Source organism: Hyla sarda, chromosome 2, assembly GCF_029499605.1.
Source record: "Hyla sarda isolate aHylSar1 chromosome 2, aHylSar1.hap1, whole genome shotgun sequence".
NCBI lineage: Eukaryota > Metazoa > Chordata > Amphibia > Anura > Hylidae > Hyla > Hyla sarda.
In genome coordinates this window covers 52,500,629-52,523,088 of record NC_079190.1, presented here as the reverse complement: position 1 = coordinate 52,523,088, position 22,460 = coordinate 52,500,629, and the positions used below count along the sequence as shown (strand labels likewise).

At 44.1% G+C, this 22,460-nt stretch overlaps 1 protein-coding gene across 2 annotated transcripts in view; it reads right to left on the bottom strand.

Annotated features, from left to right (window-relative positions):
• Positions 1-4,695: 4,695 nt before the first annotated feature.
• Positions 4,696-22,460, bottom strand: part of CDK8 (cyclin dependent kinase 8) — a 91,172-nt gene continuing 73,407 nt past the window's right edge. For both annotated transcript variants that reach the window (XM_056561794.1, XM_056561795.1), the window contains 7 exons: positions 18,844-18,987; positions 17,524-17,593; positions 16,143-16,215; positions 12,891-12,988; positions 12,182-12,260; positions 8,930-9,088; positions 4,696-5,931 (listed from right to left, as the gene is read on the bottom strand). In XM_056561794.1, the coding sequence (XP_056417769.1) occupies positions 5,806-5,931; positions 8,930-9,088; positions 12,182-12,260; positions 12,891-12,988; positions 16,143-16,215; positions 17,524-17,593; positions 18,844-18,987 (749 nt within the window). In that variant the 3' untranslated portion in view covers positions 4,696-5,805. The remainder of the gene's footprint in view (positions 5,932-8,929; positions 9,089-12,181; positions 12,261-12,890; positions 12,989-16,142; positions 16,216-17,523; positions 17,594-18,843; positions 18,988-22,460) is intronic.

Sequence of the window (22,460 nt, the reverse complement as noted above, 5' to 3'; positions counted from 1 at the left end):
GCGGCCGACATGCCCCCCCCCCCATGTATCTCTATAGGAGAGCCAGAGATGGCTAAACTGTTCTCCCTTGGAGATACATGGGCGGGAGGGGGGGGGGTCATGTTAGCCAGAGAGCTGGGGCCCCATGCTGGAGATCACGGGGGTCCCAGTAGTCAAACCCCCCGCAATCTAAAACTTATCCACTATCCTTAGGATGGGGAATGAGTTTTCTTGCATGATATATCTCCTTTAGAGGGGTAGTCCAGTGCTGAAAAACGTATCCCCTATCCCAAGGATAGGGTATAAGTTTCAGATTGCGGGGGGTCCGACCGCTGGGGCCCACCGCGATCTCCTGTACAGGGCCCCGGCTCGCTGGCCAGATATCGGGTGTCGACCACCATACAAAGCGGCCACTCAATACAGCACTATGGCAGAGCAGGAGATTGCTGAAGGCAGCGCTCCGGCTCTGCCATAGAGTTGTATTGAAGGGGCGTGTCAGCCACCGCTTCGTGCTGTGGTCAACACGCCCCCTTCCCGCAGGCTGCTGGGGCCCCATACAGATCGCGGAGGGCCCCAGCGGTCGGACCCCCCGTGATCTGAAACTTATGCCCTATCCTTAGGATAGGGGATACATTTTTCAGCACTGAATATCTCCTTTAAGTTATCTGTCTCCTAAACGGTAGAATATACTTGCACTCAATATCGGTCCCCACTGCTGTCGTATATTTTGCTGTATTTGTGGTTGTGTAATTTGAATTCAGACAACACGGCCAATGTAGGTCAAAGTTAATTAAAAACCTTGAGCTGCGGTTTAATTAGCCGCTTATCTTTTCATTTATAGCGAAACATTTAGAAGCTTGATTTATTCCCCAACTGGGGGTTTACTCCAGAGCCACAGATATGTAGCACACATGCAAAGTAAAAAATGGGGCAATGGATTTTTACATCCCGGACTGTGCTTATAAATAACTAGGCCATAAATGGTACCATTTGCCTCCAACCTAACAACTGGGCAGGAGTAACAGCATTGCTGTATGCATCACAATTACACTTTATTCATTCATTCATAGAATCCCATGTCTAAGTAATCCTTTCAAAATAAATTTTGGGAGGTTGCTCATCTCTGCTTAGGAGTATTAAAGGAGTTGTCACATTCAGTAATGTCTGTTAGATCACTGAAACCATCATTTTTGCATTGAAACTTAAAAGGAAGCATTCAGTTTTTGTCTATATAATGCATTCACCCCCAGTATTTCTATAGTGCTTTCTGTTTGCTCCCAGCTCCATCCATAAGATTCAATACTGTAGCTGGGACCTGCGATCACCAGAAAATGACATATTTAGGGGTCACAGGAAGTGGTCACATTACAGAAAATGTATCAGACAAAATGATGCTATATCACATACAATACTCTATAGCAGTGTTTTCCAAACAGTGCACCACCTGCTGTTGCAAAACTATCAAAAGGATAATAAAGGGGTACTCCAGTAGAAAACTTTTGTTTTAATCATTTGGTGCCAGAAAGTTAAACAGATTTGTAAATGACTTCTATTAAAAAATCTTAATCCTTCCGGTACTTTTTAGGGGCTGTATATTACAGAGGAAATGCTTTACTTTTTAGATTTCTCTTCTGTCACGACCACAGTGCTCTCTGCTGACCTCTGCTGTCCATTTTAGGAACTGTCCAGAACAGGAGAAAATCACCATAGCAGACATATGCTGCTCTGGACAGTTCCTAAAATGGACAGCAGAGGTCAGCAGAGAACACTGTTGTCATGACATCAGAGAAAGCTAAAAAGTAAAGCATTTCCTCTGTAGTATATAGCCCCTAAAAAGTATTGGAAGGATTAAGATTTTTTAATAGAAGTCATTTACAAATCTGTTTAAATTTCTGGCACCAGTTGATAAAAAAAAAAAAAGTTTTCCACGGGAGTAACGCTTTAAGGCATGCTAGGAGTTTTTTTTTATCCTATAGTGTCTGGGCTGCAGAAAAAAAAAAAAAAAAAAAAAAAAAAAGCTTAGCTCACCTTCCTCTGTTCCCCCATTGCGCCGCTATTGGTCTTCCTTCCTCAAATCTGGTCTTCTTTCTGCTTCCGTATGCACGGATGTCACACTGTGGTCAGTGTATCGCTGGCCGCATCGAAGTCCTGCCTCGGTCGGTGAGCGCAGTGTCATGTAAGGAGCCAGGGCAGAAGGCACTTAGGAGGAGCTACGGAAGGTAAGTTTTTTTTTTTTTTTTTTTGCAGCCCAGGCACAATATAGTAAAGAAAAGTAGCGCTGGAGTACTCCTTTAAAGAGTACCTGTCATTTTTGCAAAGGCCTTGTTAAAAATGAAAGAAGCAATCTGATTGGTTGCTATGGGCAACTTTTCCTCTGGACAGGTTTTGATAAATCTCCCCAGGTGACTTTAGTGGCTGTGAGCAGATTGAGCCAGGCGGTGTGATGTTAGTGTCATGTCCAAGAGCAGTAACACCTTCACTACTTGAATGGGCACTGTCAGACACAAAAACCTTTTATATGTTGAACATCTTGACAAAAAACATTAACCTTTCTGATATACTTCATAAGAAAATGTTATTTTCTTTTTCTAGAAATCACGGCCTATAAAATCAATGGCTGTGTCCAAGCTGAAGCACAGGTATAGACAAAGTCCAGTAACTGAGGGTGGGCTAGCACTCCTCTGTGCTCTCTCCTGTCTGATAGCACTCCTCTGTGCTCTCTCCTGTCTGATAGCACTCCTCTGTGCTCTCTCCTGTCTGATAGCACTCCTCTGTGCTCTCTCCTGTCTGATAGCACTCCTCTGTGCTCTCTCCTGTCTGATAGCACTCCTCTGTGCTCTCTCCTGTCTGATAGCACTCCTCTGTGCTCTCTCCTGGCTGATAGCACTCCTCTGTGCTCTCTCCTGGCTGATAGCACTCCTCTGTGCTCTCTCCTGGCTGATAGCACTCCTCTGTGCTCTCTCCTGTCTGATAGCACTCCTCTGTGCTCTCTCCTGTCTGATAGCACTTCTCTGTGCTCTCTCCTGTCTGATAGCACTCCTCTGTGCTCTCTCCTGTCTGATAGCACTCCTCTGTGCTCTCTCCTGTCTGATAGCACTCCTGTCCGATAGCACTCCTCTGTGCTCTCTCCTGTCCGATAGCACTCCTCTGTGCTCTCTCCTGTCTGATAGTACAGTCTAGATTCTGAAGTTTCCAGTAACTCCGTTAAGTCAAACTCAGTCTAAAGTCTTCACTTAGCTTCAGGATAAAGACAGGTCACGTCTAACAGAGTCAGTCTCATGTCTAAAGTAAAAAAAGCGAACTACAAGTCCCACAATTGCCTTAAATGGGTACTCTGCCCCTAGACATCTTATCCCCTATCCAAAAGGATAGGGGATAAGATGTCTGATCGAGTGGGTCCTGCTGCTGGGAACCCCCACAATCTCTCCTGCAGCACCCCGTCATCTGGTGCACGGAGCGAGCTTTGCTCCGTGCCTGATGACTGGCGATTCAGGGGCCTGAGGATCGTGACGTCACAGCCCGGGGAGGGGGCGTGGCAGCCATCATGGGCCCTCCCATAGACTTGCATTAAGGGGGCGGGGTGCCATGAGGGGGCGGGCTGTGACGTCTCGATCCTCTGGCCCCTGCATCGCCAGTCATCAGGCACAGAGGAAAGCTCGCTCCGTGCACCAGAGGACAGGGGGTGCTGGAGAGATCGCGGGGGTTCCCAGCAGAGGGACCCCCGCGATCAGACATTATTTCCTATCCTTTGGAAAGGGATTAAGAGGTCTAGGGGCAATCCCTTGAATCACTGGTCTTCAAATTTACTGGACTGTAATCCCAATAAACATGTTTGGTATATGCTAGATCAGATCTAATGCGGGGGTGGTTTTCCTCCAAAAAAAAAAAAAAAAATTTAAAAAAAAAAATGTGCTACAGCTGATTGATTTGCTGCAATTGGCAGGGGTCTAGTAAAAGGGGTAAGCCATGATTAGAAAACAATTTACAAAAGCAGCACCATTCTTATCCTCTGTGTGTGGTATTGCAGCTCTGTTTCATCGATTTGAATGGAAACTAGTTTGAATACTATACACAACCTGAGGACAGATGTGGCACGGTTTGTTGGAATAAAGCTGCTATAGATAATTCCTTTATGTATGGAGGATGTTTACCTTTTTGTGGAATCTAATAGGCAACATTTGGAAGGCAGAATCACCTAAAAATTTGGACCAACTTGTTCTTGAGCAGGTGATTCTAATGCAGGAATAAGTTAGTGTAAAAGATAAGATTAGTTTGTGAGCTGGACTGATGAGAAAGTGTACAGCTCTACATAACACGGAGTGGAATTTATTATTAGGACAGATTTGTGCTCAATGTGAAACCTGCTGCCCAAGTGTGGTTTTCTCAGTTGCTGAGCAAAAATATATTCTGTTGTGCACATCACTTCATGAATATTTATATTATAAAATTAACAGTGGACAGTGCGAAAAAAAAGTTAAAAAGCTCACAAATTCCTACACCAGATGGTCACTGAAGTACATTGTTTTTTTTTTGCAAGTGATAAATTCAGTGCACCAACCAACCATGCCCCCCGGAAGTAACATTTTGCCACCGTAAACAAAGTTTTGGCATAAGTCAATGAACAAAAACACCAAACACAAGCCATTTTGCTTGTGCGCGCCAGTTGGTAACTTCCCCCCATGACTGTGACAAACACACACAAATGAACATTTTGTTTTATGAAAAATAAATTTATTACTTAACACCTTGCTTTAACAATGTTGAATCAGAATACTTGTCATTCATGTAAAATAGTTTGATACAGTACATTGTTTGTTTTCCTTGTAAATTCTAAGGCTTTCCTACTCCATATGCTCCACTGTAACAACATCCACCCTAAAGTAAGGTGGGGACCAAATAAAAACAAATAGGGATGGATTAGAAATCCCCTACACCAAGCCAGCCGAAAAAGCTCCAAACAGACGCAGCGTCTGAGGATGAGCAACTTTCATGCCCATTGTTTTTTTGCTTCATAAAACTCCATAGCATGCTCACAAGTCAGCAACATTAACAGAAAAAAATAGGACAATTGGATTTTTTTTATTACTTTTTTTTACTTAATTTTTTTTGTTTGCTCAAGCAAACAAATTCAAAATCCGTTTCAATCACTTACTATCATATAGCAGCTTTAATATCAGTCAAGTTATAGAAGTTATTTTAAAAAATTCAGGTTCTTTGGGAGGCTCAAAATGTTTAATAAATGCGAGTAAAATGTAACAAAAAAAATGCTGGTCAAAAATACTGATCACGATGATAAATCTGTATCACGCAATGTATACGATGCAAAAGGAAAAACGAAAAAAAAAAAAAAGGTACCAAAATGATCTGGATAAGTTTGTTCCAGCTTTGTGCAATGATGATGATGGTAAATATTATTAAAAAATAATACATATATATGAATTGGTCAGATAATGTTCTTACGGTAAAAAGTCACCACATACGATAACGAAAAAAAACTTTGTTCCAAGCATACTTCACAGCTTCAACTGCTAGCATCACTGAAAAATGCATTGGTCAATTTAAACCATTTTCAAGTATACTATGGAAGTAGCAAATTCACAATATCGACTGTGCTAAGATTTGCGCGCGCTCTCGCATTGAACCTCCCCCTGCCCCCCCCCACATGGGATCTACATTCTGTGAAATGTTGTGTAACTTGGCTTCTGGACATTTTCATGGTGCGGTTGTACAGTGCATTCCAAAGCCAGGCTCCAGGCAGGCGGCTACAAGCTCAGTCCTGTAGCCCAAGCAACAGTGCATTGACGTTTCCTGGTCTCTGGGTACAGCTCAGTACCGGTGAGTCTGATGGGAGTATTGTGGAGGCTGCTGGGAGGTAGTCGAATATCCCATGCTGCTCTGAGGTTGTGATGTGCTTGGTCCAGGGTTTGGATAGGCAGCATGTGGATTGGAACGCTACAAAAAACAAAAATAATAATTATAACAAATATAGAAAGTTATTTATGTTGTAACTATAAAAGGTTAAAGGTGTATTCCAGGAAAAAAAAAATCTATATATTTTAAATTTATATAATCAACTGTCTCCAGAAAGATTTAAACAGATTTGTAAATTACTTATATATATTAAAAAAATCTTAATCCTTTCAGTACTTATGAGCTGCTGAAGTTGAGTTGCTCTTTACTGTCTAAGTGCTTTCTGATGACACCTGTCTTGGGAACTGTCCAGAGTAGAAGCAAATCCCCATAGCAAACCTCTTCTACTCTGTGCAGTTCCTGAGACAGACAGAGGTGTTAGCAGAGAGCATTGTTGCTATAAATAGCCCCCTGTGGGGACTATTAAAGTGTAAAAAAAAACAAATAAATAAATAAATAAAAAATAAATAAATAAAAATACAAATAAATAAATAAAAAATACAAAGTTAAAAACACCCTCCCCCAATACAAACTTAATTGTCCCATTTTCCCTATTTCACCCCCAAAAAGTGTAAAAAAAAATATTTTATATACATATTTGGTATCGCTGCGTGCATAAATATCCAAACTATTAAAATAAAATGTTAATTATACCGTACGGTGAACGGCGTGAACGTGAATTAAAAGAATAAAAAATAAAAGTCCAAAATAGCTGCTTTAGACAGACATCTTAACCCCTATTTCTTGGATAGGGGATAAGATGTCTAGGGGCTGAATACCCCTTTAATGAAAGCAAACAGCAGTAAGGCCAGACCCCAAGATGCCAAAAAAGAGAATTTAGCAAAAGGAATTTGCAGTCAGTGGCTCTTTTCGCCTGTAGTAGCTGCCACAGGGGAAATTTAGCATTACACAGTGGGCATTTATATACATGACGGACCAGGTCTGTTAACAGGCGAGCCATTGTTTGCTGATAGCTCTCCTCTCTGGTTTTGAGAAGAGTTCCAAGCCCCCTACCTCTAATATCCAGATGCCCTATTGGGGTACATGGAAAAGGGTTTACATGTTAATATCCCTTTAAGGGTAGTGTCACATATGCCATATTTTCTTCAGCTGATTTTGGAACCCATTAACTTCAATGGGTAAGAAAATATGCAGCAGCAAATAAGACATGTGTGACCCTACCCTTAAAAGGGGTAGTCCAGTAGTGAAAAACGTATCACCTATCCTAAGGATATGGGATAAGTTTCAGATCACGGGGGGTCTGACCACTGGGGCCCCGACTCTGCCAGAGTTGTATTGAGGGGGCGTGTTGGCTGCAGCTTCGTGCGGTGGTCAACACGCGCTATCTGGCCAGCGAGCCGGGGCCCCATACAGGAGATCGCGGGGGGATCGCAGGGGATAAGTTTTTCACCACTGGATATCTCCTTTAAGCCAGTGTTTCCCAACCAGGGTCCCTCCAGATGTTGCAAAACTACAACTCCCAGCGTGCCTGGACAGCCGTTTGATTATATCGCAAGAGCCGCCGCAGGATGCAAATATGCATCCTGCGTCGTTAAGGAGTTAAAGGGCACTTAAACCTAAAATTAGCAGTTTTAGGGTACGTTCACACTGTGGAATTCCGCAAGTAGAATTCCGTGCAGTGAACTATACCATCAGTGTGAATGGGTCTTCCGCAAGACAACAATTCCGCCACTGAAATTGTTCCACGCAAAGAACGAACATGTTCATTCTTTGCGCGGCAATATTCTCGGCGCAGTGCCCCGTGGTCCTACCGACGAATTATTTTTGGCGGCGGCCGCCTGATGGGATCTCCGCTCGCGGAATTCCGCAGTGTGACCATACCCTTAGGGGGACACTGTTCCTTTTAAACTAATTCTGACATGTCATGGTGTTTTATCAGAAGATTTGTGGGGGCCCCAACCAACTGATAAAACACATGGGCAGAGGAAATCAGCTGAGTGCTGCCCCCTTTTGTTTCTGCTTTGTACAGCTCAGAGCAGTTTCACAGTAAGTCAATAGACTGTGAATTCATATGCCGCTCTCTAAATAGAGCAGAGCAGTGAGGAGCAAAAACTGTTGGGTACAGCACTCAGCGTTACCCTTCAAGCTCTGTTCGTACCTGGGTCATGGTTGCATTGTGCTGGATCTGTTGCCCAAATAAAGATGAAGTTGACAGAATTGTAAGATGTAAATATATAAAGTGGAGCTACCCTTTAAATTCACCATTATCACATCAATCTAAATGCTACTACATTGAGTGCCATGACCTGGCTCCTAATCTGCTAGTCTCTGGCAAGTAGACCATAAAACAGTTTTTGTATAGTACAGCGTTTCTTAACCAGTAAGGATCCAGCTGTTGCAAAACTACAAATCCCAAGCCGTATGGAACCGTATTGAAAACAGTTTGTCAAAAGATGCATCCAATTGTGTCTGTTTTGCATCCTGTACGGTTTTGTCAGTTTATTTTCCGTACCCAAAACCAGATGAAAAACCGTATTGAAACGTATACTTTTTTTTTTTTTTTTTTTAACATGGGAGTCAATGGAAACTGTACAGAACTGTATGTGCGTACGCTTCCATCCGGTTTTCACCATATGGTTTTTGACTTTGCACATTTTTTTTTCTTGGAATTTCAATCAAACAAGCGAGACTTTATTCATAATGGAGTGAAAAGTTAAATACGTTTACATATATTTTTTAAAACAGATTCAACCGGACATCACTTTTCATGCTGTAAACAGATTAAAATTTGTACACACGTTTTGATACAGTTTAGTCAGATTGAGGAATCAGTTTTTATTAAAAACATGATACAAGAACTGTATTGCAAAAACGTGGTGTGAACCCAGCCTAATACTCTGACAACCAAAGGTTTTCTGGGCCTTATTGGGAGTTTAGTTTTGCAAAAGGTCTGGACAGCCACATGCTGGTAGTTTTGCAACATCTGGGGGCACCCTGGTTGGGAAGCACTGCTCTATATAATTACTTACCAGTAGAACAAGATGTGTCCTACACAAAGGAGGAGCCCAGTTGCCCTTACCTGATAGTCTGAGGTCATGATGAGTCCACCTGAGGTAGTGGTCGGGGGAACAACCCTTACTTTCTTCAGCGGTGGCCCTTGTGCGTGGCTATTATCTTGGTTTCCTGGGTGCCCTGTGCCATTAGTATGATTATTGCCTTGCTGCTGCTGTTGATTTTTCTTTAGGGACAAAAAAACAAAAAGACTAATATTTCAGTAAAAATAAAAAAAAGTTTTTCATGTAATTATAAAATCTACACGATACCAACAATACTGAGTACAAGCTGACTGTAGACGAGAGAAAGCGGTGATCTAAATGATCACTTTCCCAGCATCTGACACGAACCAAAGTAGTGTCAGGACCACCATAAATGTATACTCGCACATGACAGATCTACTGTATAAAAAAAATTGAATCTGAAAATTCAAATCAATTTATCTGAATCCGGTAGTTAAGGCAAAAAAGATGGATTTCTGTAAACTTTTTGGTTTGCAGACAATAACCAAAACCAAAAAGCTTCTAGAACTTTGGAGGTTTTCTCACCTTGATTAAAGGGAATCTGTCAGCAGGTTAGGACATCCTAAACCTGCTAATGACGCCAATAGGGGCTGTTAGCATAAAGCATTATTGTACCTTTAATATGGTGCTTCTGTGTGCTGTTTAGCTGTAATATTAGTTTTATTGATAAGCAAATTAGGCCATTAGGTACACTGGGGGTCTTCCTTTAACCCTATGTGCACTGATACCACCGCCTGCTCCTCTAACATTGACTTTTCATGAATACGGAGTCGTCCAATTGCCCTATCCTTTAGTTACGTCATTGCTGAGAGGTGAGCGGCCGTATCAGTGCATGTAGGGGTAATGGATCGCTCCTCCTACATCAAACAGCCTTATAAAATTACAGAAACTGTGCACTAGAGAACATATTAAAGGTACTTTAAGGGTATGCTCACACGAGCGAAAATTGGACGGAATGTCTGCACAAAATATTCTGCTTCAGCAGACTCCCATTGATTTTAATGGGATTCTGCGGTACTGTTCAAACTGCAGAATTTCTGCACCAGATGTTTCTGGCGTCCGCAGTATATTCTTTCTGCAGAGTCCGCAAGGAAATGCATAGCAGTCTATGAGATGGCACATTTCCAAGCAGTCCTAGCGTCCGCTGGATAGTCAAATGTGTAGAATATCTGCACCTATTTTTCGTGTGGACATTCCACACATTTTTTTGCCCGTACGAACCTAGCCTAATGCTAATGGTAACGACCCCTATTAGTGCCTACCCTATTAGGATGCCATAGTCCGCTGTCAGATTTCCTTTAAAATTAATTTTCCCCATTATATACAGTCAGTTCCATAAATATTGGGACTGACACAATTCTAAAATTTTTGGCTCTATACACCACCACAATGGATTGAAATGAAACAAACTAGATGCGCTTTAACTGTTGTCAGCTTTAATTTTAGGGTAGTTACATTAAAATCAGATGAATGGTGTAGGAATTAACCACTTGTTAAGGGACCAAAAGTAATGGGACAGAATAATAATCATAAATCAATCAAACTTTCACTTTTTAATACTTTGTTGCAAATCCTTTGCAGCCAATTACAGCCTGAAGTCTGGAACGCATAGACAACAGCAGACATTGCTGGGTTTCATCCCTGGTGATGTTCTGCCGCCTCTACTGCAACTGTCTTCAGTTCTTGCTTGTTCTTGGGGAATTTTTCCTTCAGTTTTGTCTTCAGAAAGTGAAATGCTCAATCGGATTCAGGTCAGGTGATTGACTTAGCCATGGCATAACATTCCACTTTCCCTTAAACTCCTTGGTTTCTTTTGCAGTATGCTTTGGGTCATTGTCCATCTGCACTGTGAAGCGCCGTCCAATGGGTTCTGAAGCATTTTGCTGAATATGAGTAGATCATTTTTCCCAAAACACTTCAGAATTCATCCTTCTGCTTTTGTCAGCAGTCACATCATCAATAAATACAAGAGAACCAGTTCCATTGGCACCATACATGCCCACTATGCCATGACACTACCACCACCATGTTCACTGATGAGGTGTATGCTTAGGATCATGTTCCTTCCCTTCTCCATACTCTTCTCTTCCCATAAATCTGGTACAAGTTGATCTTGGTCTCATATGTCCAGAGGATGTTGTTCCAGAACTGTGAAGCTTTTTTAGACATCGTTTGGCAAACTCTAATCTGGCCTTCCTGTTTTTGAGGCTCCCCAATGGTTTCCATCTTGTGGTGAACCCTCTGTATTCATTCTGGTGAAGTCTTCTCTTGATTGTTGACTTTGACACACATACACCTACCTCCTGGAGAGTGTTCTTCATCTGGCCAACTGTTGTGAAGGGGGTTTTCTTCACCAGGGAAAGAATTCTTCGGTCATCCACCACAGATGTTTTCCTTGGTCTTCCAGGTCTTTTGGTGTTGCTGAGCTCACTGGCGCGTTCCTTCTTTTTAAGAATGTTCCAAACAGTTGTTTTGGCCACGTCTAATGTTTTGGCTCTCTCTCTGATGGGTTTGTTTTTTTAGCCTAATGATGGCTTGCTTCACTGATGGTGACAACTCTATGGATCTCATTTTGAGAGTTGACAGCAACAGATTCCAAATGCAAATCGTACACTTGAAATTAACTCTGGACCTTTTATCTGCTCATTGTAAGCTGGGTAATGAGGGAATAACACATACCTGGCCATGGAACAGCTGAGAAGCAAATTGTCCCATTACTTTTGGTCCCCTAACAAGTGGGAGGCACATATGCAAACTGTTGTAATTCCCACACCGGCCACCTGATTTGGATGTAAATACCCTCAAATTAAAGCCGGCAGTCTGCAGTTAAAGCACATCTTGTTCGTTTCATTTCAAATCCATTGTGGTGGTGTATAGAGTCAAAAATGTTAGAATTGTGTCAATGTCCCAATATTCATAGACCTGACTGTAAGTGGCTAGTAACAACTGTATAACCCACAAGGGGAAATATTAGCCAGTGACCACTTTCATTGGCTGCAAACACAAGTCAGAATTGTTATCCATGTTTTTATAGAGGACAAAGTTTATCTTTGCAGTGACTACAGCGCAGACTTGCTTCCACCACATCTGGCTTTGGGCATTGAGAGTCACTGCTGCACACCTGGCGGTATAGTTGCAGAGGCATTTGTCTGACACCCAGCAAGTTCCATGCATATGTCCTTTTCTGATAAGATTTGTCCATGAAAATTACTGGGTGTCACACTGCAGCCCCTTCAGACATGGGTCAGACTTACCTTGTCCCCCTTATCATCGGGCTCCTCTTCTGTAAGGAACTCCCTCTTGGGGTAAGGAATCTGGCAGCCTGCAAACACACTGCAGCAAAACAGTTTGTCATTACAATAGTCCACAACAACGCCATTTCCATTTGCTCCATCAGGGCACATTGACTTTGGTGGTCCCACATTTGGAAGCCCCCAGTGCAAAACAACTTTTCTCACTTTTGCAGACTCAGCCTTCCCACATATACATGGACATCCCTTCATAGTGTCAATATATAAAGGGGTTGTCGTGCTGAGCCATCTATGTAAAACAATACTGCCCCATTTGATGACGAAGTCTAGTAACAGCTCAAGTTTGCACATCTACAACAGTGTCCCAACCAGTGTGCCTCCAGCTGTTGCAACATTTCGGCTGCCCGGGCATGCTGGGAGTCGTAGTTTTGCAACAGCTGGAGACACCCTGGTTGGGAAACACCATTCTAGAATTTTGATCAATAAAGTCAGATTAATGAAAGAGCTACATGTCGTTGAGGAAGCCGCTATAATTCCTCCTTCCTGTATCTTAGCAGAGAATCGTACCCCTGGAGACGAGATTAAAGCTGGATATGATTAAGTGGTTAGTAGAGACTCCATGGAGAACATTCATGCGCTGCTACAACCCACCACAAATTGATGCACAAACTATATGTAACTGTCCAAGTCAAAATTCTGCTGGGTTACTTACTCTGATGTAGGAAGTGGGTCTTCTAGAAAATATGGATCCTGCATAGCTTGCTCAGAGGAAATTCTCTTTATTGGGTCCATTGTCAGCAATTTTTGAAGCTTAAAATATATTTTAAAAAATGTAAATACTTAAACTAATAGCTTGTCTATTGTTCTAAAATGAGCCTGAAATCTGAATACCATAATCTTGCTATTTCTAGAGAGAATATTTGTGTACTATTTGTGGCTGCATGTCCGCCAAAATCAATACACTCCTAGGTCAAAATCAACTAAGAGAAAAAAAGAAAAAAAAAAAAAAAACCTAGAGATGCCATAAAAGGAAGATAGAGAAATATTTACAGCTATACACTATTTAGACCACAGTTTTCCAACCGGGGTGCCTCCAGCTGTTTCAAATCTACAACTCCCAGCATGCCCGGACAGCCTTTGGCTGTCCGGGCATGCTGGGAGTTGTAGATTTGAAACAGCTGGAGGCACCCTGGTTGGGAAACACTGCATTTTATAGTCTGGTGTGTTAACATAGTGTTAACAATAGATATACTTTAGTACTAGATATCCCAAAAGAGTAATACCAAATTCAATCGTCTTCAGGGAACGAATAGAACAAATGAGAATTAAATCTGATGTGTGTAGTCTTAATATAAGGCAATAACTACATCACATTCATACTGAAATCTGCAATGTATCATGAAGCCATGAATAGTGAGACACAATCATTCCAATAGGGCAATGACTGTGACTTTATAGGTTTCCTCTAGTTCCAAGATAGGAGGAAAACAATGGAGGAAAATATCTAAATAGTGTAGATATTTCCCTACCTTCCTTGGGAATAAATTTTTCTCTTGTGGTTTCTAATTAGGGATCGACCGATATCGGTTTTTTAGGGCCGATACCGATAATCGGTGGAGGTTAGGGACGATAGCCGATAACTTATACAGATATTCCGGTATAAGTTATCGGCTATTTATCCCCCCGCGACACCGCTGCAGATCATTGATTTCAAGCGGGCACTTTAAATCACTGCACTGCAGTGGCTTTTGCGGTGTCATAGGCCACCACCACTCGCTTCTCTCCCCCTACCTGTCAGGGTGGTCCGGGCCATCCATCCTTCCTGTAGTGTCCGGCGACATTCCGGGTGGAGGGTGAACCGGTCCGGACTGTTCTTCTCCGGGGGTCATCTTCTCCACTCCGGGCAGGCTCCGGCCTAGTAACGCAGAATAGACGCCGCTGCGCAGTGACGCCCGTGTGCAGCGACGCACCTGATGTCACGGCGTCTATGCAGCGTACTAGGACGCAGCCTGCCCGGAGTGGAGAAGAGGACCCCCGGAGAAGAAGGACAGCCCGGACCGGTTCACCCTCCACCCGGAATGCCGCCGGACACTACACGAAGGATGGATGGCCCGGACCACCCCCATTTTTATTGGCTTGGAGGGTGGGGGAGGGGCCCGACCGGTATAGCGGTATGGGCAAAAATCCATACCGTGGGAGAAAAAAAAAAAACTGTATCCGGTTAATACCGGTATACCGCTCAGCACTACGGTGGAGGGTGCGATGCGGAGCGGTGGGTCGGGGGGGTGGTCGCGGTGCGGCGGGTGGGGCATTATCGGCTTATCGGCAAGGTAATTGCCGCTACTGATAATGCCCCAAATCGTGATTATCGGTCGATCCCTATTTCTAATGCATATCAATTAAATATTATGCTTTTATGGCACCCCTTGTTTTTTTTCTCTACAATATTTATTAATATTTTTATATCTTACTTGTCCTACTCTTTATCTAGAAAATAGACATAATGATCAGAGAACGAGGCGATTTCAATAGGAGCCATTCTATCCCAGAAAAGCATCCTAAGCAAACTGTGGTACAGCCATAAGAATCGCTATGGTGTTCTTTTTAAAGGGGTGCTCCACTGCTTAGCGTTTGGAACAAACTGTTCCGAATGCTGGAGTCGGGAGCTTGTGATGCCATAGCCCCGCCCCTCATGACATCATGCCCCACCCCCTCAATGCAAGTCTATGGGAGAGGGCATGGCAGCCCCCTCCCATAGACTTGCCTTGAGGGGGCAGGGCTATGACATCACAAGCTCACGGCGCCGGCTCCAGCGTTTTTTTCCAAACGTTGAGCAGAGGAGTACCCCTTTAAGATGTGCTAGTTTTGTGGATCCCCGGCTCCGCAGCATTAGTAAAACATAAACCCAGTCTTAAAAAGGAGCCACGTTCATGTTGTTCAGTAACGTGAAAAGTTTTGATCGCACTGGGTCTAAGTCCTGACACCCGCTGCAATCGTGAGTTATAAGCTGGTGAAATTGGTAGCAACAAGTTTCACTGCCTCCCTGGTTGCCAAATCCAGTTAATTCACATTATAGTCTATAGGGAATGAGTCAGGATTGACTGACAGCCAGGGAGTGAGGGGCGCACTTAAAGAGGTACTCCACTGGAAAACTTTTTTTTTTTAAATCAACTGGTGCCAGATAGTTAAAACAGATTTGTAAATTACTTCTGTTAAAAAAAAATCTTAATCCTTCCAGTACTTCTCTGCTGCTGTATGATCCACAGGAAGTTCTTTTCTTTTTGAATTTCTTTAGTGTCCGACATCTCTGTCCATGTCAGGAACTGTCCGGAGAAGGATAGGTTTGCTAAGGGGATTTGCTCCTGCTCCAGACAGTTCCTGACATGGACAGAGGTGTCAGCAGAGAGAACTGTGGACAGACAGAAGGGAAAGAAAAGAACTTCATGTGGAATATACAGCAGCTGATAAGTAGTGGAAGATTTAAGATAAATAGAAGTAATTTACAAATCTGTTTAACTTTCTGGCACCAGTTGATTTAAAAAAAAATATATATATATGTTTTCCAGCGGAGTACCCCTTTAATAGAATTCTAACTCGCGATCACAGTGAATATCAGGACAGAGACCCGCTGAGATCTAAACTGCAGACATATCCAGTCAACACGTCAAAAGCTGTTACTAGAGAAGAGCGAACTTACAGTAATTCGATTCATCACAAACTTCTTGGCTCGGCGGTTGCTGACTTTAGACTCTTTCCTAGGAATGTATCCACCTTTTCCAACCCACCGGAGCACCTGAAAGCTGAACTCATTTATGCAGGATAAAGTCATCAACCGCCGAGCTGAGAAGTTTGTGACTAATCGAATTACTGGAAGTTCGCTCATCTCTAGTTGTTACAAATGACCCTAACTCTTTAAAGAAGTTATTTAGATTAATAAAAACCTCATAATGGGTTGGCTACTTACCAAGTGGAATGTTTTGCTGTCTGGTTTTACTTTATGCTTCTCCATATATTTAATAAGGCTGCAGTTGGTATAGCTGAAATATGAAAGTGGTAGAAAAACGTGAACATTACAATCCGCTAATGGAAATACCTACAGTAACAAAAATATTTATGCGCTATAAAAAAAACAGGACTTTGGTTTAGAGAATAGATAAAGCTTCTCCCCCTAAAGCCAACACTAACCTTATACATGTGGCCATATTATGTGATGGTTAAATTTACACACCGTGGAAAGGCTGCAGATGTTACCTATGGGATTACGCAGACAAATTCCATAGAGCATTACAGTACAATGCATGTGGACTAGATTTTATAAGGCTAACTTGCTACGGAGGAATTTCTGCCTTGTGGTTCAGATTTTATAGCCTGCAGCCTCTCACATTCTGCTGTGGATTTTTACCGTGAATTTAACCCTATTAAAGAGTACCTGTCCCCAAACTAAACTTTTAATATATTGTTCCTTATGTAATTATAAGACACTTTGCTATTTACTTGCTGTTAAAATTCTCAACCATTATATGTTTTTATAAAAAAAAACAACAACCACTAGGTGGCTCTGTTCTGTTCCCCATCGCAAGCCAGTTAGTTTGGTCTCCTCCCGGCCTGGCAGGAGACCAAACTCAGGAAGTGTGTGCGGGGCAAGGGGAGGTACAGCTCCCACAGGCTTCAGTAACGTTGCGCCTGCAGGGGAACACCCACTTTCTCCTGCCGAGAGTTCACACAATGTGAGCAAAGGGAACGGTATGATACACAGCTTTTTAAAGCTCTGAAATTTTTTAAAAAGGGCGGGAGGGGTGTTAGGAGTAGTTCGGGAATATAATCTGAGTTAGTTTAGAAAATATCGTAGGCTTTTGCTGTAGATATGCAGAATAAAATCCAATATGTGCAAATCTACCCTTTGACCCATTCACACTGCACAATCTCCACTGCAGAAATTCAGGATTGTGGATCACCCCCCACGTGGACCTAGCACGGATGCATTTGGGTAGAGGCCACTGCACTCCGAATATCCTGGAATATCTATCGGTAGATATTCTGTAGTGTTAATGTAGCCACACTGTAAATCTGTATGGCACAGCACATGAACACGAAACACTACTAGAAACAAAAGCTGTGCTCGGCATAAAACATAGCAGCGTTTTTGCGCAACATGTACCCAAAGGATATGTATTCCGCTCTGTGCTTCCTATTGGAATTTGGAATAAATTAAGTAATCTTAAAAAAATAAAATAAAAAAAAAACAACTGTTCTTTTGTTTTCTTAATTGTCGACTAATATACTGTATAACAAAGCCTGCATTTGATCTCTCATATGGAAAAAATTTTTTGCATCTACAAACTTACGTATTTCTGCGAAAATCCTTCATTAGTGTAGAGTGTTCAGGCATTTTCTTGATGTCTTCCCAGTCTTTATCTGTTAAGACAAAAAAAAAAAAAAAATGTAATAATAATAATTAATACATTGTATAAAAAAAGTTATACATTTTAGCAAGTCACGAACCTGAGTTGATAATAGGTGTCAGCACAATCTTTGGAGGTAACAAAGCAACCAAATGTCAGGAATGACTTTGGTACATTTAGAGCAGTGTTTCCCAAACATGGGGCCTCCAGCTGGTGCAAAACTACAACTCCCAGCATGCCCAGACAGCAGTTGGCTGTCTGGACATGCTGGGAGTTGTAGTTTTGCAACAGCTGGCGGTTTACTGTTTGGGAAACACTGCTTAGGGTATGCCTTATTGTCATTCAGAAAAACAGCTGACACGTCACAGAGACATGTCAAAAGTTTTGATCGATGAAGGTCTCAGCACAGACTCCGACCAATCAGGAGAGGGGAGAAGGACTCAGCTCACAGTGATCTCTGCCCTGTGGCCCCATTATAAAACGATGGCGCTGTACAGAGAAGCTGGATAGAGAATGCTATGAGAAGGTAAGTAAACTGCATTTCCCTCAGCTTGTTCTCCTGATCAGTAGGGGGGTTGCAGCACTGACATCCTGACTCTTTCTAAATGACATTTAGACTTTAAAGGGGTACTCCGGTAGAAAACTGTTTTTTTTTATCAACTGGTACCAGAAAGTTAAAACAGGTTTGTAAATTACATCTATAAATTTTTTTTTTTTTTACCCTTCCAGTACTTTTTAGCAGCTGTATGCTACAGAGGAAATTATTTTCTTTATGAATTTTTTTTTTGTCTTGTCCATAGGGCTCTCTGCTGACACCTCTGTCCATGTCAGGAACTGTCCAGAGCAGCATAGGTTTGCAATGGGGATTTTCCTGGTACGGGCATCAGGTGTCAGCAGAGAGCACCGTGGACAAGACAAAAAAGAAATTAAAAAAGAATAAAATTTCCTCTGTAGCATACAGCTGCTAAAAAGTACTGGAAGGGTAAAGATTTTTTAATAGAAGTCATTTACAAATCTGTTTAACTTTCTGGCACCAGTTGATTTAAAAAAAAAAAAAAAAAGTGTAAGTAAGTCATATGAGACATCAGAGTTGGCAACACTTGGCAGCCCCCATAGATAATAAATAGAGCAGCAGTGCACACATGTGACTGCCACACCAGCCCAACAGGATAGGGCATGAGTGTTAATGGTTTAAAAACAAGATCAGACGATATCAGTAGAACTCAGACAGGCCCATGGTCCACTACTAAATAATGTCCGTACCTGCAGGAAATCCCATGACATTAAATATTCTATCTAGCTGGTCGTGATGGTAAGGATTACTAGTCTTTATGTCTTCTTGCCGACAGTGGAAAATTGGCTCAGACGTTAGAAGTTCTGCAAATATACATCCTATAGCCCATATATCTAAAGGAAAATAATAAAAAAAACACAAGTTAGCATGTCTGTAAATAAAATATTTGTAAATAGCATTGTAAAATTATTTATAGCTTAAATAAAATAAAAAAAGTCATAATATAGGTCTTCTAGGTCCCCAGCTGAGCCTTGAAGCCTCTGCTAGGACACAAATAACCGTGTAATTGGCCATTCTGTGAACTCCTCAACCACAAGAGAGAGTGCACTGTACAGAGTTTCTGGCAGTTTTTCTCTGGGATCCTGCCATGTGCAGAAAAACTAAATAGTTTGTGTGAGTCAGTCCTGCCTTGCACCATTGTGTCCTCCTCCCCTACAGTCAGTCCTGCCTTGCACCATTGTGTCCCCCTCCCCTAGAGTCAGTCCTGCCTTGCACCATTGTGTCCCCCTCCCATACAGTCAGTCCTGCCTTGCACCATTGTGTCCCCCTCCCCTACAGTCAGTCCTGCCTTGCACCATTGTGTCCCCCTCCCCTACAGTCAGTCCGGCCTTGCACCATTGTGTCCCCCTCCCCTACAGTCAATCCTGCCTTGCACCATTGTGTCCCCCTCCCCTAGAGTCAGTCCTGCCTTGCACCATTGTGTCCCCCTCCCCTACAGTCAGTCCTGCCTTGCACCATTGTGTCCCCCTCCCCTACAGTCAGTCCTGCCTTGCACCATTGTGTCCCCCTCCCCTAGAGTCAGTCCTGCCTTGCACCATTGTGTCCCCCTCCCATACAGTCAGTCCTGCCTTGCACCATTGTGTCCCCCTCCCCTACAGTCAGTCCTGCCTTGCACCATTGTGTCCCCCTCCCCTACAGTCAGTCCTGCCTTGCACCATTGTGTCCCCCTCCCCTACAGTCAGTCCGGCCTTGCACCATTGTGTCCCCCTCCCCTACAGTCAGTCCTGCCTTGCACCATTGTGTCCCCCTCCCCTAGAGTCAGTCCTGCCTTGCACCATTGTGTCCCCCTCCCATACAGTCAGTCCTGCCTTGCACCATTGTGTCCCCCTCCCCTACAGTCAGTCCTGCCTTGCACCATTGTGTCCCCCTCCCCTACAGTCAGTCCTGCCTTGCACCATTGTGTCCCCCTCCCCTACAGTCAGTCCTGCCTTGCACCATTGTGTCCCCCTCCCCTACAGTCAGTCCTGCCTTGCACCATTGTGTCCCCCTCCCCTACAGTCAGTCCTGCCTTGCACCATTGTGTCCCCTTCTCCTACAGTCAGTCCTGCCTTGCAGCATTGTGTCCCCCTCCCCTAAAGTCAGTCCGGCCTTGCACCATTGTGTCCCCCTCCCCTACGGTCAGTCCTGCCTTGCACCATTGTGTCCCCCTCCCCTACAGTCAGTCCTGCCTTGCACCATTGTGTCCCCCTCCCCCAGTCAGTCCTGCCTTGCACCATTGTGTCCCCCTCCCCTACAGTCAGTCCTGCCTTGCAGCATTGTGTCTCCCTCCCCTACAGTCAGTCCGGCCTTGCACCATTGTGTCCCCCTCCCCTACAGCCAGTCCTGCCTTGAACCATTGTGTCCCCCTCCCTTCAGTCCTGCCTTGCACCATTGTGTCCCCCTCACCTAGTCAGTCCTGCCTTGCACCATTGTGTCCCCCTCTCCTACAGTCAGTCCTGCCTTGCACCATTGTGTCCCCCTCCCCTACAGTCAGTCCGGCCTTGCACCATTGTGTCCCCCTCCCCCAGTCAGTCCTGCCTTGCACCATTGTGTCCCCCTCCCCTACAGTCAGTCCTGCCTTGCAGCATTGTGTCCCCCTCCCCTACAGTCAGTCCGGCCTTGCACCATTGTGTCCCCCTCCCCTATAGTCCGTCCTGCCTTGAACCATTGTGTCCCCCTCCCTTCAGTCCTGCCTTTCACTATTGTGTCCCCCTCTCCTACATTCAGTCCTGCCTTGCACCATTGTGTCCCCCTCCCCTACAGTCAGTCCGGCCTTGCACCATTGTGTCCCCCTCCCCTACAGCCAGTCCTGCCTTGCACCATTGTGTCCCCCTCCCCTGCAGTCAGTCCGGCCTTGCACCATTGTGTCCCCCTCCCCTACAGTCAGTCCTGCCTTGCACCATTGTGTCCCCCTCACCTATAGCAAGTCCTGCCTTGCACCATTGTGTCCCCCTCACCTATAGTCAGTCCTGCCTTGCACCATTGTATCCCCCTCCCCTAGTCAGTCCTGCCTTGCACCATTGTGTCCCCCTCTCCTACAGTCAGTCCTGCCTTGCACCATTGTGTCCCCCTTCCCTACAGTCAGTCCTACCTTGCGCCCTTTTGTCCCCCTCACCTATAGTCAGTCCTGCCTTGCACCATTGTGTCCCCCTCCCCTAGTCAGTCCTGCCTTGCACCATTGTGTCCCCCTCTCCTACAGTCAGTCCTGCCTTGCACCATTGTGTCCCCCTCCCCTACAGTCAGTCCTGCCTTGCACCATTGTGTCCCCCTCCCCTACAGTCCGTCCGGCCTTGCACCATTGTGTCCCCCTCCCTTACAGTCAGTCCTGCCTTGCACCATTGTGTCCCCCTCACCTAGTCAGTCCTGCCGTGCACCATTGTATCCCTCTCCCCTACAGTCAGTCCTGCCTTGCACCATTGTGTCCCCCTCCCTTACAGTCAGTCCTGCCTTGCACCATTGTGTCCCCCTCCCCTACAGCCAGTCCTGCCTTGCACCATTGTGTCCCCCTCCCCTACAGTCAGACCTGCCTTGCACCATTGTGTCCCCCTCCCCTACAGTCAGTCCGGGTTTGCACCATTGTGTCCCCCTCCTCTACAGTCAGTCCGGCCTTGCACAATTTTGTCCCCCTCCCCTACAGTCAGTCCTGCCTTGCACAATTGTATTCCCCTCCCCTACAGTCAGTCCGGCCTTGCAGATCTAAGATCTTCCGGTTAGGTGGTTCAAACCGCTGAAGAAATAACTTGAATAGACTTGAATATAGTCCAAAATGTCTTTATTTCCCTTGTCAAACGCGTTTCGAGGCGTCTTCCCTCTTTCTCAATGACCCCGGCAGGGGTCATTGAGAAAGAGGTAACCCCTCGAAACGTGTTTGACAAGGCAAATGAATATAGTCCAAAATTTCTTTATTTGCCTTGTCTAACGCGTTTTGAGGTGTATTACCTCTTTCTCAATGACCCCTGTCGGGGTCATTGAGAAAGAGGTAAAACACCTCGAAATGCGTTTGACAAGGCAAATAAAGAAATTTTGGACTATATTCAAGTCTATTCAAGTTATTTCTTCAGCGGTTTGAGCCACCTAATCGGAGGATTTTTTTCTACTGCTGCCACTCTGAAAAATTTGCAAGTCGAGTGGAAAGATCATTCCCACTCGAGAAAATCCGGAGGGCTGCACCTCAAACCTATTATGACAAAAGGCTTTTCAGGTTGTCGTGTGCCAAACACAACCTCATAAGGTGAGTTGCTATTTTATATCACTCATCCTGCACACCTATAGTGCTAAACATACTATTCAATTGGGAAGCTCTGTCTTTTGTTTTTACTGTCTATAG